Below are 18,072 nucleotides of genomic sequence, written 5' to 3' on the forward strand. Positions count from 1 at the left end.
TTCAAATGAAGGAGGAGGAAAGCTCACAGCAAGTGGACGTGGGGACACACCATGGCAACGTCACTGCAGATTTACGGCGCTAAAGACATGCTAAACACTGCAGCTAAATGAAAACTAACAGCTTGCTTGAGTCTACCTTCCATTTGCGCGACTGCCGGAGCACTTGTTGTACTCCTCTGAAGTATTAAGATCCTAAAACACACCAATAACGGAAGTTTTAATGTGTTGCATTCAGCGTTTCGGAGCCGAAGAGGGTTCAGCTTGAATGCAAGTTACTTGCTTATGATAGCAATCCAACGTTATCATGAAAATAACAACAAGAACGTTACTCACAGCCATTAGATCATCTCAGAAGAGCTAGAAGCATATCTGTAGCTTTCTTCAGTCACACGCATGGTCCAAAACTAGGGTCCCGCAGATCCCGTGTGCACTCCAGCAAGCCTCCAGCCCTCATACTGAACCTGGCTGATCACAGCGGGATCCCCGATTCAATCGGCACGAGGCGGGGGAGGGAGGAAGATAGTGCAGAGAGAGGGGGGAAGGGAGGGAGAAAGAAGTACAGACAAAAAAAGAGAGTCCCAACCCTTCCCCGATGTATCCAGCAGTGGCCAGCCGAGAACAGCAAGTTACTGTTCAATCACTTCGGAAAACTGATAAGGCGCATCCACCGACCACATTGATTTGCAGAGCAGCCCAGGGGCTTTTAAATAGTACTTCGCACACTTCCAGTAAAGTTGCATGGGTTAGAGTTTAAGCTCGCCGACCTCTTCATGCCAAACGTGAGACGCTGAAGTAAATCCCCGTGGCCTGGCACCGTTCGAGAGAGTGTGTGTACTGAGCTGCAGCAGTGCTTCACTGTAGAACGGCTCTGCTCAGAAGGAGCACAGATTCATTCTGCAGTAGAAAGTGCTGTATCGGTGTTAACCCTTTCAATGCCAAAGGAGGAGGACAACACTCTGAAATCCCTCTAGTACTCCGCTGGTGATGAAGCCTGCAGGTAAATGCAAATACTGGAGCAGAGCACAGAAGAGCTGTGATGGTGGGTGGTTTTTTTACCACTGCGGTGGTAATGGACCAACTACTGCCGGTGGTGCGGTGTTGATAGGCTATATAGAATTAATATTAGTTATACATGTGTATATACACACACACACACACACACACACATATATACATATAAGTATATATACATACATACATATATATACATACATACATACATACATATATACATATTAGTGCTGTCAAAATTAACGCGTTAACGCATTCGATTAATTTGAAATATTTAACGCGTTAAAAAAAAATAACGCAATTAACGCGGTTGCAGTTTTTTTTATTTCCAGTTGTGGCCTATGTGTGTTCAACGTGCAAAGAAATATGGATAAGACCAAGGAAGGACTTTTAGACGGAAAGTTTCAGTATAAAACTCTGCCGGATTACTCTTCAGTCTGCCACAAGAAACATTACTCTTCATTTAGTCTGCCACAAGAAACAGCAACATTAAAATCATGAACTCAAATGTCATTGTTTAAAAAAAAAAAAAAAACAATGACTGTAACAGTGCGTAAATCAGACCTTTCTGTAACGCTAACGTTAATAAGCTTAAACGAAAAATAACGAAATAATTGTGTAGCGGAGTATTTTTTGTACACAGTGCCGCGAACTGTCAATCACTCCTGTGCGCGTGCATCACTGTCCTCCTCGCAGCTGCAGCAACTTGCGCTCTCTCTCTTCATCAAGCTTTAAAACAAAAAGGGGACAAAAAGCTCATATTGTCTTTGTGCATAGGCTATAGATTAATTAGATAAATGAATATCTAAATTTGTGCCTTGCCGTCTACGGTATTTTTTTAGAACTTAGGAAAAAGATGCTGCAGCCAATGAACAGCCAGCGAGGGCTGCAGGACGACTCAACCTCCGCAGACAGTTTTTAATGTTTATCAGACAATAAATACTCAAGATTTTGCTTTAGTATAACTCACAACGAGTTTCACACACCTTCTCCGGCCACGTTGAGTTGTTGACACTTAACAGTGGGAAAAGCGACACATGCGCTATTCACTTGTATAACTTAAGGGTGAATGGGTAATGTAGTTACTGCTCTGGGTGGGATGAATTAGGAAGCTTGCATTGTGAAGGGCGCTCTGAAAATCGGCAGTGCAGGTAAAAGATTAAAACTTCTATTAAAACAGATGTCCAAATGAGCGTACCGGTACGCTACAAGCACGTTCTGGGCGCACGGAGAGGTGGCGGTACGCTCAAGAGCTATATTTGGAAGTGGCGGTACTGAGTACCTGTGCGTACAGGCCCACTTAAAGCACTGGCAATGACTATACTTTGGAATTTTTTTGCAGTCCACTTAGAATTCAACATGGAAATCATTTTTGTTTTTTATTGGCATTGATTGTTTTGAAATTCAAATGGTACTTACATGCCTGTGTTTTTATTTCTGTAATAAATATGGCTTTCAAGCCAACAGTTAATTTGGAGGATATTGATGGTTTATTGCAGGTATGTTGTTTACATGAGAAAATCTGTGTTACAAGTTAAACAAAAATTCCAATAAACAATCATATTTTGAATTTAAATAGTTTCTTTGTCTTGAGTTTACATTAATTATTTACATTTTACATTTACATATCCAAAAAGTTTCAGTCTTTCAATTGCGATTAATCGCGATTAATCGCGATTAATTTTAAAAAATTGTGCGATTAATTAGTTAATTTTTTTTAATCGATTGACAGCACTAATACATATACATACATATATTTTATATATATATGTATGTATATGTGTGTATATATATATATATATATATATATATATATATATATATATATATATATATATATACACACGCTGTGTATGGTGTTTGAGGTAATTTGTCGAAATAAAATTTGTATTATGCTGGTTATAAAATGCATGACGTCACGTGCACAGCCCTACAGGAAGAAAATGCAATGCTTTTCCTAAAAGTTTTCATTATGTAATAGTTTTTTTTCTCAGTTCTTAGGTGTAGATATAATTTTGAGGTAGTTGTTCATGCATTTGGTCGATCATAATCCAAGTTAAATAATGATTCACTCTCCCATATGAATCTCAAAATACCATACAGCCAACAGTCATCTATCCACCCTCATATCATTCCAAACCTATATGGCGTCATGTTTCACGGAAGAAACTATGCATGTGTTGATGGATGCTGGGAACCAAACATCAGTATCTTCTTCAATGTTCCACAGAAGAAAGAAAATCACATAAGGGGGACAATTAAAATTTTTTGGTGAACTATCCCTTTAATAAATGAATAAGTTTGGCAGTACATTATATAACACTCAAGTTCAGAAGATAAAACAATAAGACTTTAATGTGGATGAACCAAGAACAGGAGAATGCTTTAGTGGCACCGAAGCTTGATCCATCACACTTGAAACCCGTTGTGTATATGCCTGCCTCTAAACTCCCTAAAAATGTTGGAAACGCAGTAGGCACATGTAGCTCTTTTGACAGGCTGTCAGGCTGGAATGCAAGGCCCAGAGTGACAACAGATTCCACACACATTTCCCTTTCCTCGCTCCTTCACACGGTTTAGCACAGCTACAACATGGGACTTCTTTACTATCAGTAGAAAATGAGTGCACTGACCAGGGTTTATATACCGTGTATATTGCTCTTCAAATGCTGTGTGGAAGGTGATCTATTGATAGAGGCAAATGGTGAATAAACAGGTATTTCTGCCATTTGAAGCCCAACCAACTAGTTTTGTGCTTGTAGGATGCAGGTTGTGTCAGGTTTGCTTAAACATAAGCAATGTTATGTCCTAAGATTTTTGTCTGTTATTAATATGTTTGCATATTAGATTCAAATTTCACAGAATTTCAGATGGATTCATGTGCCGTACATTGAGTTCAGTGCAGAAGTACCATCTTCCTCAGTTTGGCAACATGAGACAGTCTGGCAAACATCCGTTTTGTCAGCTATCTCCATACTGCCAGCTCGCTGCACCTCGTTCTGAAAGCTACTCAGCAGCGTTGTGACATATGTCTATGCTAGAGCATTGAATGTAGTAGATATGCAGAAAAATGTCTGCACTTCGAAACCACACTGATAGGAGAAGATGCTTTTATATAGCTGCAGACGGTCTAAAAACGCAAACTTGCTATAGCAATCTGCTGTTTTAGTGGTCACCCAAAAAGGATTTGCTTTTGCATAAAAAAAAAGATGCTGGAAAAAAAAATGGAAAACATTTTTTTGAGTTGGTTTTGTGAACGTAAACAGCTGATGATGAACACACATGTGTAACATTACACTGGATCGGTGCATTAGGTCTTAAAGTGACGGCAGCCTAATATTCATGCTGCTTTCTGTGTTGTTATTATTATTTATTTTTTATAAAGAGAAACTTTTTAAATTCGATTTCAATTTCGTTAGTCTAGATGTTTTTGCTGTGATATTTATGTTAAAACCATAGGCAAAAGAATGCTTTACAAAAAGGTAAATATGTTTGATATCTAATTGTTTGACTTCATTCTTTTATATCTAAATCGGGAATCATTTACATATGGAATTTTTAAAGGAATTGGATTTGGAACAGCTAAAATTTGAATGATTCCCAATCCTACAGACAATCCAGACTACTGTGTGGAAACCAGTAACATGTTTAGGGTTATGTTAGTATGAACTGATCCTAAAGCAGCATGTAAGACTGACATCTTCCACATTCTCTTAAGGACTTCTTTGGGGGTGAAAAACAGGAAAAACGTGACACCAGTGAAGCCTCCACTGTATTGAAAATGCTATATATAGCTGAAGGCTGCTGATTCTACAGTATTATAAAGAGCCCATAGGTAATGATTAGGGCTCAGGTTTCACGGGAGCCAAGGGGACATGGTATGGATGGATGGATGGATGCTGTAGTTCATTTCCATTCAATGACCTCTGGCGGTGACATTCACATAGGCTGGAGAAAACGTGCATGCAAGTGGATTTTTATGTTCAGTAGGAATGTAAAAAACACTTTCACAGTGCAAGTAAAATCTTGACACCAAGGCCGAAAATGACTAACAAAAAGGGAATCAGAGGCTATAAAAAGCATCCAACAGAAAGAAACAATTTCTGAATGATAGCAAATGATGTTGCTATAGTAGCCTTGATTCCTCAAGGACATTTAATATCTTTTATAAGCTGCGTCCTCCATGGAAAAGTGCACTGCATAAAAGTGAAAAAGGTTTGGAATTAAATGAGGGTAAACGACAAAAGAAATGTAATTTTTGGTTGAACTATCGTTTAAAGACTGCTGCACCTGAAGGGTGCTGGATCTTGTGTAGGGGGAGTCATTGGGAGGCAGTTATTTTAGGATCTCAGCTGGTATCAGAAGGAGAGACAGGGAATCTCTGATGATGGCCAGACCGCCGGCAACGTCACACTTGTGCCTGAAAGATCACGTCAGGGATCACTCACTTCCTGTCATTCCACTGTGACATGGCTAACTTTAGATCGCTCACTTAATGGAATCACATGCTTCAACTCACACAAGTTTACAAAGCAAGAACAGTTAAAAGGTCCCGTTCTTCGTGATCCCATTTTTTTCATTTTAGTTAGTGTGTAATGTTGTTGTTAGAGTATAAATAATATCTGTAAAATTCTAAAGCTCAAAGTTCAATGCCAAGCGAGATATTTTATTTAACAGAATTCGCCTACATCGAACAACCAGTTTGGACTACAGCCCTCTAGTTCCTGCAGTAATGACGTCACTAAAACAGTTTTTTGACTAACCTCCGCTCACAGGAATACACAAAAAGGGGGCGTGGTCTTGTTGCACTCCGACGGAGAAAAGGAAGATTTGTGTTTGGTGTTTTGTCGCCATGTCGTTGAAACGCTGTTATTTTCATCTCGGAGTCCAATCATCTTTGTTTGGGCTTCCAAGGGACACTGTACTTGGAGATCAATGGCTACAATTTATGTTTAACTCGGATCCCAAAAATTATAATCCACATGTAAAACTATGTGCAGCACATTTTGCTGAGGATAGCTTCCTCAATCTAAATCAGTTTAATTCCGGATTCACACAAAGATTATTCTTGAAAGATGAAGCAGTTCCCTCTTTGTCTGGAGAAGGCGTTGTTTATGGACCAGAACTGGTAAGTGTATTTTATTATTTAAGTTGGTGCATTTAACAGTTTCTGTAACTTATTACACAAAGGGCAAAGCTTTAGCTTTGTTAACTAGATGGTAGGGCTGTGCAAAAAAATCGAATGCGATTTTCATGCGCATCTCGTCAGTAAAAACACTCCTGTGATTATAAGTACATCTCCAGAACATGCTCCTGCCCACTTGCTTGTCAAAACTACTCCGAATCTAGCCCAATCACGTTTTCAGGAGAGCAGCCTGCTCTAAGCTGGTGTCGAATCACAACACAGGAACCGCTGGCCCAATCAGAACTCGTTACGTATTTCTGAAGGAGGGACTTTATAGAACAAGGAAGTCATCAGCCCATTTTTATGACAGTGAAAACAGCGGTATTCAGATAGGTGAATTGTGTGAAAAATTGTGAATTGTGTTTTTTTTTTTTTTTACACGCGAAACATGAACACATGTTATATTGCACACTGTAAACACAATCAAAGCTTAAAAAAAGCACTAAAAACGGGACCTTTAATAACAAAGATGCCACTAACTACAGGTCGCATTGGAATCAATTAGGGGTGTCCATGGTTAACCGGTTAACCGATTAACCGTTAAAAATTGTGTAACCGAGTGAAACATTTTGCTCGGTTAAGTGACGTAAATGGCGTGCATTGAATTTAGTTGTAATACATTTGCACCACCAGAGACCGCCAGAGCGCTCCCAGACATTTGTAATGTCCACAAGAAGAAGTCATTTTTCTAATATGAAGCGGGCTAATACGAGTGACGGGGCAAAATGCAAGTATTGCAATACAGTGCTTAGATATACTTCAAGTACAACCTCGTTGTTGTAATCTCAACAGCCAACACCCGGGCATCATTAGGCCGGTCAGGACACACTGGATGCGTGGCGAAAGCATCTCAGCTGCGTGGCGTGTCTATTTTTAATTCGGTTCCCATGTTAACAGATTAGAGCTTGCCGACTGCCTGCGTGAGACGCGTGGCTCAGGCGCGGCTCGACGCGTGCATGCTAGAAATAGAACCTGGAAATAGAACATGGAAATCATAGAGCAAATTTCAAAGCCGCACCCGCCCGCCATCCACTGCTTGTTTTGCGGTCTATGGCGATGCAATGCTTTGCTGATGCGAGCCGCAAAAAAAAGCCATTGTCTGTTCTAGAAAGGATGCAGCAAAGATATTTAATGCTAAAGTATGAGGCATAGGCCTACGCTGAGTTTCATTTACGATGAGATGTGCTCTAGGTCACAGTGCAGTGCAAGTGAACGCGGCGCGCTGGTGCTTCCATGTCACGGTTATCATTGTCTGCTTTACTTGCTTTTTATTTATTAAAATACATGCAATTGGTTGATGAAACATTTATTAAAATTAAGATAAAATTTGTACAAAACGAAATTCGTTTTTAAGAAAGGTTTTCTACAAAGCAAAATTTTATGAAGTGGTAAATATCATGTCTGAAGATTTACAAAACTTCATTAAGTGGTAAAAAACATGTCTCCCGATATATTGCGCATCTTATGATCTTATCTTAAAAATGAACATAATTTATGATAAAAAATGTTTGTAAAAAATATTTTAATGACACGGTTTTGGCGGTTATAGAGTTCTAATGACGGTGTTCAACTATAACCGTCGGTCTCACGGTTATATACTAACCGTCACACCCCTAGAGCATTAACATTTTCCCATACCGCAGTAGTGAACAGTCTTTTATTCCAGGGATGCATCATTAGTGAAATTCTAGACAATAGCAATAAGCAAATTAATATTATATAATTTAAAACAAAACAATTTAAACACAAAATAATTGGTATGCTACAAGTGAAATTAACCTGTTAACTGTCACTCACGTTTTTGAAGATAGACTTGAATGTGTATGATACAAACCTAAATTTTTATAATTCATGACTGAAAACATTTTGTAACATGACTTTGATGTGCCATTTACATGGTAATGCAATGTCTGATTTTAAAATGGGTTTTAAAGGATAAATTTTGAGATTTTATGTTTTCAAGTGATATATAACTTCTGATGATTTCTAAAACGTGATAGAGAAAAAGGCAACGAGGAAGTATTTTTTTTTAATCAAAGGTCAAAGCTCCTTTTGTAATGTAGATTTCCGAGGGTGCACTCTTGTCATGAATTCATTTATTACTTTTCCTAAATAATTTTTTACAAAATATATTGGTATAATATATATTTGGGAGTCTTAGACCTTTCCAACGATATATAGTTTGTCAAGATTAGATTAAATTTGATTCTAATATAGTATAGTCAACGTAGGCGTCCAGTATACGGGAGGGGGTGACATTTAACAGGTTAAAATATGTGAAAACTAATTGTTGCTGTATTTTAAATATTCATATCATAAGAAAAATAAACCCCGGTAGTCGGTACCACCCAGCACTACTTCCAGCGTATCAATAAACAGAGCTATTACACATGAGACGGTGACTCTTAAAATCCAGCCAACAGCAACAGACTCCACTTACACTCAGAGTGCATGCTGGGAGTTATCAGAGACCTCCACAGAGGCCAGAGAGGAACGGGAATGCACTGATAAGAGCTGTCCCGGACAAATACTCAACCCCCCGACAAACACACACCTTCTCCCCTGCTCAACAAAGGCAGGAGGGTCGGCTCCAGCGAGATACAGCTATCGGGCTCTCGTTTCATGCAATGAATTCAGAGGATTAACAAGGACACATGGCACGCCGATCACAGTTGTGCTCTGAACTCGTGCAAACAGCCTCTAATGAAAGCACGCATTTGCAAATACGTCATACATGCACATCTTTTGGATCGTTTACAGATGAAATGCTATTTTAATGAATCCCAAAGAGTAAAAAATGGCCTCATTTAGGGAAGCAGAATAATTGTGCACTTGTACTCGAGTCATATAAATAGGCACGTGTCTCGGGACGCTGCATCTAAAATTGAAAGAGGCTAAATTAAAGTGGCCAAATGAAAACGAGTTTGTTCATGCGTCCATAAGTAGCTTAGGAGGCCACTGATCATGAGGTTTCCAGACAATAATAAGGGTCTAAACACTTTCTGTCCACTTCTCTAATTGGAACGAATATGTTTTTTCTGTTTTTGCGTAGAGATGCACCTTTATTAAATTCTACAAATAAGAGACAGTGTAAAGAACTAAGATGAGCTTTTGATTATTAAGGGAGTTTGCAAATGTGATATTGATTTAATACAACACTTCATTAAACAAAGTAATTTTTAAGTGGCTTACTTTATCTGACTGTAACACTTTTGCCTGATTTTGCTCCATTTCGTCAACGAAAATAGCTTCAAACAAAGTAACAGTTGAGCCGCTGCACATTTAAACACACTGGTGTTTCGTTTTTGAATAAACTTGCATTTTAAAACGAATCTAGTGAGTCAGTGATTCAATAACCCATTCATAAAAACATTAACTTGCCTCGTTCCTGAATGAATCAGCCGTTCGAAAGAATCAATTCAATTAATGATTCAGTGATAAAATCAGTGACTTGCCGCCACCTACTGGCAATTTTAGTTTCATATCTAAAGTATCTTTTCTGATATTTAAATATTTCTATATTAAAAATTTTATAACATTAACCTCAAAAGTAATGTATTAATTTAATTGCACTCATGCCACCTCTGATCCTCATTAAATGACAGTAAATATACCTACAAATACTGATTTCTTCTGATACATTTTTTTTTTTTTTATGACAAATGATGGTATTCTTTTAATAAAGTTTGGAAAAATGCCATTACAAAATTGTTAAACTCACTTCACCTAACAGCCACCGTGGCGGGTAAATAAAAATAGCATACTGTTTCACCCAGCCAGTGGACAAAAAAAGTTAATTTCCATCCCTGGTGTGTGTACAACACGCAATAAAGTGTAAAATCATCCGAAGCAGCTTCGTGGAGAAAGGCGGTGTAAACCAGGTTCGAAAGGGCGGCGTTGTTCCCAGTAGTGTTGCAGCTGAAGTTAGTGCCGCTGGCGGAGTGATATATTTGTTGGTTAGTTACAGTACGTTTTATAGCACGCGCTCATGATATACAAGATCGCGTAAAGAGTTGAATTTGTTATCGCGCACAAGTTTCCGCATACTGTCACGTCTCTGTCAAACCCCGGTAAGTTAATTCTCCTCCAGCATTCTGCAACATTTTAGATTATATGGACAGTTTGTGTTTATCTTATTGTTTTTAACGACATAATAAGCAAACTAACAAACAGTATTATCGGTCGCGTGTCTAATAACTGCTATCCGGGGGATGCATTTTATTTCCAGTCTCCAAGTACTTTTTCAGAAGTTAGCTCTGTGGCTAGTAAGTTGTTACGCTGTTCATTTTTGTTTGTAGAAACACGTTTGACAGCTCTGGCATGATAAGATGCGTAAAAACAATGTATTAAAAACGCAGTGCATTCGTTTGGAGATGGCGTAAAAGTTTTCTTTCAGGGATACAGTGTTGAACAGGGGACTTTTCCCCACGTGTTCCCTCAACAACAAAAAATAATAAAAAAATAATAATAAATACACTTATACTGGTGAATCCTTTCCTTTGGAAATTAATAACAACATTATTAATGCCTACGAAAACTGTTTAGAATATGTCCAAAATGTTTCTGTGCATTAAATAAGTTCAGTGCAGTATATCATCCGGTTGGGCTGCGGAGTTGAGAGAATGAGCTGCTTCAGCAAGAGTCGGCTGTTTCAAAACCTAGTAAGTTGCCTAGATAGGCAGCATTTTTTAGCATCACTGAAAGAGAAAATGTCAGAATTTCATTGAGACTTGATATTAAATAAACTGCTTACGTATTGTAGATGTTGTAGTATACATTTTTTACATGCAGTTACACATTGTCGGTTAAAAACAAGAAAGTGGCCGGTGGACAAAAAAGTTAATTTCCATCCCTGAAAAACAGAGCCCTGAATATACACCAAATAATGATTAAAAACGTGTAAATGATTAATGATGTTTATGGAGTCAAAAAGAAAACGGATGGCCTCTGCTCATATCACTACATCCACACAACTTGTTTTCCTGAAACAGCTCACTAGAACGAAACAATGACGACAAAGAGATCAGGTATGTCTCCTTGCACTCTCACACTGTCTGTGCGTGTTTCACTGTTTACATTACAGCGTCTGGTTCACATCCAGGAGATAGCGAGGTGAGAAATACTACACCAGACAGCAGGAAGCCAAGGACTCATTAACCCTGGTGTCACAGTTGACCTTTGAACCCACGTGCTGACACAGTTATACAAACACACACAAAATTACTACCAACACACCTTTATTGAACTCCGCTAAACCTAATGTCTAATGTTTGCGCAAAATGACGTATGTCAACTTTCCTTGTGTTACGTAAGCTATTTTCAGAATGAGAGGGAGGAGAGTGAAACAACAGACAGTTTCTGACTATGTGGTCTCAGTATGCAGGATGAATTTTAAATCCCAAGCTTTGAGGTTCAGGACCATTTCTGCTGCAGGGCTCTACACTTACTTCATTTTTTAGGAACACTCATGCCTGCAAGTTAACATTTTTAAGGGGTAAGGAAAAGCTGATAAGCAGGTAAAAGTGAATTAAGTATAAGACTTCAGAAATAGGCTATTAAATAAAATACTATGCTAATAAGACTTAGACAAAAAAAAAAACATCTTTACAGAACAATACTGTATCATCTTAAATCTATGGACTAAAATTACTCCGATTCATACGTACGCCAACAAGTTTAAAGAAGAGATGCCTAATTTGTTCAGTTAGTTCACATACACATAGTACACATGTGAGATGCTTCATTCATTCAGTTGATTTGTTCAATTCAAGATGCTTTTTTCACAAACTGGGTGCCTCATCTGTCCACCAGCAAGTTCATTTAGTTTAAGAATGAGATTTCTTTTCAACTTTACAGCTATGCACTGACAGAGTTTCACTGAATCTAGATGATTGATCTAGATTAAAAACTTTAGCATGTCAAAGCTTACGGCCAAAAAGCTCAAGGGAGAAAGATCAGTCGACTGAGACTGTAGCCAGAATCAGGAACCACAAGTACAAAGATGACAAGATTTATCCGCACTACTGTTAACATGCTTTCAACTGCACAGTGTCCTTCACATTTAACACTGAATAAAACCACTGCCTGATTGCTCGGTCCATCAGACACTGTGAAGCGATGCTAAGTGCTCCATGCAGTCATGCATGAGTTGCTTCTTTCAAATACACTCAAGACGCAATATAAACTCAGTTTAGCAAAATCAGTTGAAGCCTCCACGTTCTGACAGCGCTATTTTTAAATGTGGCATCTCAGCACATCTATTTCTGGCTGGAGTGAAAATGTAATGATATTGTGCTCAAGGGATGGTACTGTGTTTTATTCTCTATGTTTAAAAAAACCTCTGCAATATCCTCCGTCATGTTAAGGAGAGGATGCACTGATTTCACAGCCTTCTGAAAAGAAAACATTCAATGGAAACTGCTACATTTTAATGTTTAGAATGTAATATGATTTTAATGTAATAAAATCAGTTCTGACTTTTCATTTGACCTTTAAAAAACTTATGAACGGATATAAGAATAGAAAGTACAAACTTGAAGCTTGATACTGAAAATTTGGTAGAAGAAACAATTCTTACAATTCTAACACAATAAATTAAAATAAGAACATTTAAAGTAGAAAAAAAGAAATTGTATTTTCTTGTAAAACATTTTATGTTCAACTTCAAAAAATAGTTATTAACTTCAAGATTAAGATTTTTTGGATCAACAGTTAATCTGTATGTTTGGGTGTTCGTGGAAATTTGAGCAAAATTAGTTGATATCAAACAATAGTTAGTAAAAAAACAGTAAGTAACACATTCCACAAAGTTTTTTTAAATTACCGTTTTATTCTGCTTGAATAAAAATCAAGATTGATCAGAAATCATGAGATCACAATCATTTGAACATTGACAGTCTTAGTTTTTAAGCATTTGTCTCTCTGGATTAGATTTTTTTCAGATTTAAAGATATTTTTAAAAAACTAAATATTGTAGTACTTAAAATAAATACTTTCAACATAACAACCAAAATATTTTCACTTTTTAAAATAGTTACATATTTATAATAATATGTAGTAGTTTTAATCATTTACATTTTAAACAGAATAAAACAATATAATGCAAATATAAAAATTAATTATTCCAGCTATAAAAGCTTGATTTTTGCATGCATCAGAACGCAATTTATATTGCAAGTTCAATCTGCATTTTTAGCATGGTGCTACTGCAGACATAATCATAAACATAAGCATAAGCATAGTGTTTTTTACTTACATACAGCATCTTTTATTTGCTACTGTGAATACTCGTGAATACCATTTTAACTTCAGACACAGTCTGAAAATTCCTGCCGATTATGTTTTTAAGTGCATGTGTACATCCAACAGGCATTTTCAACTCAACACCTCCATTCTGCCCAAGGGACTTTGTATTTATTCATCAACCATTATTTTTATTAGAGCCTGACCAATATGATTTTTGGGGGGGCCGATACCGATATTACGGAGTAAAAAAAGACCAATAATGGTCTAACGGTGTTTAGGCTATATTCTAGTACAGTATAATCAAAAGTTAGATAATAAGCATCAGCATTGACTGAGTGGCCGGGATCAGCTCCGGTGGCTGTAACACAGGCTTTAATGCACAGCAGACGGGAAGCACAGATCAGCTCAAGTCTCTGAATCTGCTGTTAAAAATTAACCATCCTTTCATAATATCATCATGCAAAACTATAAATTAGAATCACTGTAATATGACAAATATAGGTGCGTGTTTGGGCAGATGGAACTCGGGTGAAGTTTGAGCTCATCCACGCATCTCTACACAGTAGTAAACAATGGAGCATGCTCTGCTGGACGATTAATAATACCATGATTAATAATACCATTCAGAATAATTTAATCTACATTATATGTTCTGTTAAAAAAAATAATAATAAAAAATATCGGCAGCATATTTGTCGATACCGATATATTGGCAACAGGCTCATATCGGCCGATAATATCAGCTAAACGATATATCGGTCAGGCTCTAATTTTAATCTTAAACCACTATTTGTTTTTCATTCACAAGTATTGTTCTAATAAATCGCAGTGCTAATGATATCCTGCTGATTACACATCTACAACACTTATAAACCCCATTTTGCATCTTGCAGCCTTACAGGCAGAAGTACTGGGTCAGTGTCCAACCCACAAACACAAAATAATCCCTTGATCCACGAGAGAGAATACACCATGTCCAAGTTTCACAGAAAAGCAGGTCACCTGACACAGAAGAGTGAGACAGAGCTCTCACAGCTCTGGCCTGCATCTTTGACCTTGATCCCTTCAATCCCACGTATCAAATGCATCAATATACTGAACAACCCAGGACACAGGCGCAAGCTAAACACCACATACACACCAGAAACGCTCGACATTCGAAAGAAAAAACACTTAGCTAGACAAATGTTCTCAATTAAATGAGGGAACGGTTAATTGGCTGACTAACAGAAGGAAGTTCAAAAATCACCATAGATATCTAGAGAATTGTAAGTACATAAGTCAAAGCTGAAGTGTGTAATTTCTGGCTCAACCAATGGCGCGCGAGTTTAGGAATGGGAAAATCTGTTTGCTGACTAATGGCGGACGAGGGAGTGTTGTAGAAACTTCGTTATGAAGCCATTTCTGTTTCTACTCTTGGCCAAGGCCTGGATTTGCCCAGCACCACTATGAAAGATGGCTCTCACATTCTTTTACAAGATTAAACAAACGGGTGAAGGGTGTTGAAGAGAGAAATCACCATGCCAACAACTTGCACTGTAGCTTAAGGATAAAGCGCTAACTAATGAACAAGAGGTCGATAAATACTGTAACGGAGACAATTCGTCTTCCTCTTTTTCTCACCATAAGCTTTCCAAGAAAACACTAAAAATAAATAAAGCTATCTTAAAAAAGAAAAAAATTGCTTTGGACATGAAACATTGGTAGGCATGATAAACTCAAAAGAAGCTGAGTTTTATAAAAAAAAATGTAAGTGTAATAATATAAGTATCAACATCAAAAGAAATTTGTAACATTTTTAGTAATTTTATTATTATTATTAGTGTGGTTCTTTCACAAAAAACCAACAAAGGTTTTTTTTTTGTTTTTTTTTAGTTTTTTTCTTATTTGTATGGGGATTTATTTTTATTTATTTTATTTTTATGTCTGCTTTTACTTAAGACAAAATTAAAACCAGCCACCCAAGTATAACCACAAAGGAAGAAGCCAAAATATCTGTATACATTAAACAGATAAAAATCACTGGCCTCCGTTATGATAATGACAGAAGGAGGTGGATTTGTTTTCCTAAAAACAGATTTTATCACATACAGACATCAGGGCTTCTGTAAAGTTGTTTAGCATCCATCCAGATACCTTGAACGACACGTAAAGAAGTCAAGTGTCCAGGCCTCCATATGCCAAACTGCAGTACCCTAACAAGTCTACATCTAAAGCATCATTTAATTTGCAGTGTATAGGGTGGGAGAATGGGCCAGTGTTTTTACCAAGAAAGGGCATTGAACAGGGCACAATCAAAATCCTCCATTTAGGCTAGACGGGAAATCATGTTGTGGTTCTGCCTTTGATCTCATGAAGCGATTACACCAACAGGATTACTGAGACTTGACCAGTGAAACGACTGGCCCAAAGTCACAGAGACCATGAGACGGATAAGTATTACCAAACAATGCAAACTACAGCACAATCCCTTTTCCCTGCATCGGTTTCGTCCACAAATAAGTGCTGTTATTAACCTTCAAAACCAGTCTGACAACCACAGTCAAATATTAATACTCAACAAAGTATGCATTAAAATTGCCTTTGGTGAAGGAATAATGGACTTACTGGTCAGTAGGCAAGTACCTTTTTTTAGTACCTTGCTAATGTGAGCAACACACAATAAATGGACGCAAAAAAATTGACAAAACAAAACTTTAGTGACTGTAATGGAGGTAACACAAAACCTCTGTAGAAAATTAAAAAACAAACTAAGAAATTAAAACGAACATTTATTTGTGGTTAGGAAAACAGGGGAAGATAGCTAAATGTCTTTAAAATATTTAAATGTAATCATGCCAAATATAGTTTTAGGGCTAGTACGAAACATTTAGTGCCAACTTGAAATTGGCAGGTAGCGAGACATCAATATATTGGAGTCTGATTAATCTGCCAATATTTGTCCACTTCCAGATTAACATCATCGGTCTCTAACTGTGCTGACTGGCTGTTTAACAGAAACGGCCGCTCAAACAAGTGACAGGTACAAAATCTGATTAAAAATAATATATCGCTATTTTGTATATAAATTTAATCGTGTGTGTGTGTGTGTGTGTGTGTGTGTGTGTGTCAGGAATATTGAACTTAAATACTACAATCAAAATTAAACAAAACAAAAATCTGTTATATGAATAAAACGAAAAAAGGTTTACTCCAATAAAATACATGCTTTATTTTAATTAGTTGCCATCACAGCATTTTATTTAAATATTTAGTTTAACTGTTCTAAAAATAACTAAACTTAACAAAAAATTCTAAATAACAATACTACACAACAAAATTACTACAACTTTAAAGGGGTCATATGATGTGATTTCAAGGTTTTTTTTCTCTTTGGAGTGTTTCAAGCTCTTGGTGCATGAAGAAGATCTGTAAAGTTGCAAAGAGTAAAGTCTCAAATCCAAAGAGATATTCTTTATTACTAATTAAGTTATTATTATTAATAATTGTCTTTACATTTATTTGTAAAGATGAAGCTCATGATTATGGAAAGGGACATTACATTTCCGATGAGTGCTTGCAGTGTTCGGCCAATCACAATGCACTGGGTCAGTTGGCCAATCAGAGCAGACTGCGCTTGTCAGAAGGAGGGACTTTGTAGAAAACTATGCGTTTAAGAGAGACGGGGCATAGAGGACTTACAATAATAACAAAAATATTGTGTTTTTTTAACATGTAAAGCATGTCAACATATTCTGTTACACCAGCAGTTCCCAATTCCAGTCCTCGCGCCCCACTGCTCTGCTCTTATTATATGTCTCTCTTTTTAAACACACCTGATTCAGATAATCAGCTTGTTAGAAGTGAGCTCCGTGCAGGAACTGTGTTCCCATCGACATGATCTCTACACAGTGTTTACTGCTCCCTACTCCCTGAGCAGGGGAAATCTGTTGAAGTTTACTTCACTTCAGAACATTCATTCACAGACTTGCGTTGCACAACGTCCGTCTGCAAACACGGACAAGTGTGACATCATTTACCTCTGTAAATCAATACAATTTAAATTCACACACACACACACACACATATTTATTTCTTCTTGCTTATATCTTCCCAGTAGTAACAGTGCTGAAAATAATTAAGAAAGAATGTGAAATCATAACTCGTGCTAGGCATCATGAAGGCAGCTCTAGTAAATCATGCTCTGTCGTCTGATCCGGTCAAACAGGTTAGTGTTATTCAGCTTAAGCAAATATTACAGAGAGGAAAGCAGCCTGTGACTCATGACAGAGAGGAAGTGCTGAAGAGTCACATTCCTAAGATGCTCCACCTGTTTCACGAAGCTCACCTGTTGTGGGAGGAGCTTCAACAGGTGTCACTGGATAGACCCGCCCATCAGAAACGGAATCAGTCTGACAGCTCAACTCTTTAACATGTCCTGCCCTAAAGTTTCTATGGGCTTTAAATGAAAGCTGACAGGATAGATTAAAGTTAAAATAAAAGCAAAAACATCCTGTAAACAGCAGCTGTGTTTGTTTGCCATGAGACGCGTCCAAACCCGCACTTTTGACACCATCAATAAATATCCAGCTCACACACAGACTTATGAACAGTTATAAAATACACAGAAACATATAAATCCTGAAATACAG

The 18,072-nt window shown here is 37.4% G+C and overlaps 1 protein-coding gene across 4 annotated transcripts in view; it reads right to left on the minus strand.

Moving 5' to 3' along the window:
- The window catches only part of LOC113043481 (tight junction protein ZO-1-like), a 141,382-nt gene that overhangs the window by 54,945 nt on the left and 68,365 nt on the right, over positions 1-18,072 (minus strand). The window contains exon 1 of one of the 4 annotated variants that reach the window (XM_026202902.1): positions 334-674. The exons of the other annotated variants lie outside the window; for them this stretch is intronic. Within the exon in view, the coding sequence (XP_026058687.1) occupies positions 334-339 (6 nt within the window). The 5' untranslated portion in view covers positions 340-674. Of the gene's footprint in view, positions 1-333; positions 675-18,072 lie in introns of those variants that run through there. 4 annotated transcript variants of the gene reach the window in all.

Source organism: Carassius auratus, chromosome 25, assembly GCF_003368295.1.
Source record: "Carassius auratus strain Wakin chromosome 25, ASM336829v1, whole genome shotgun sequence".
Lineage (NCBI taxonomy): Eukaryota > Metazoa > Chordata > Actinopteri > Cypriniformes > Cyprinidae > Carassius > Carassius auratus.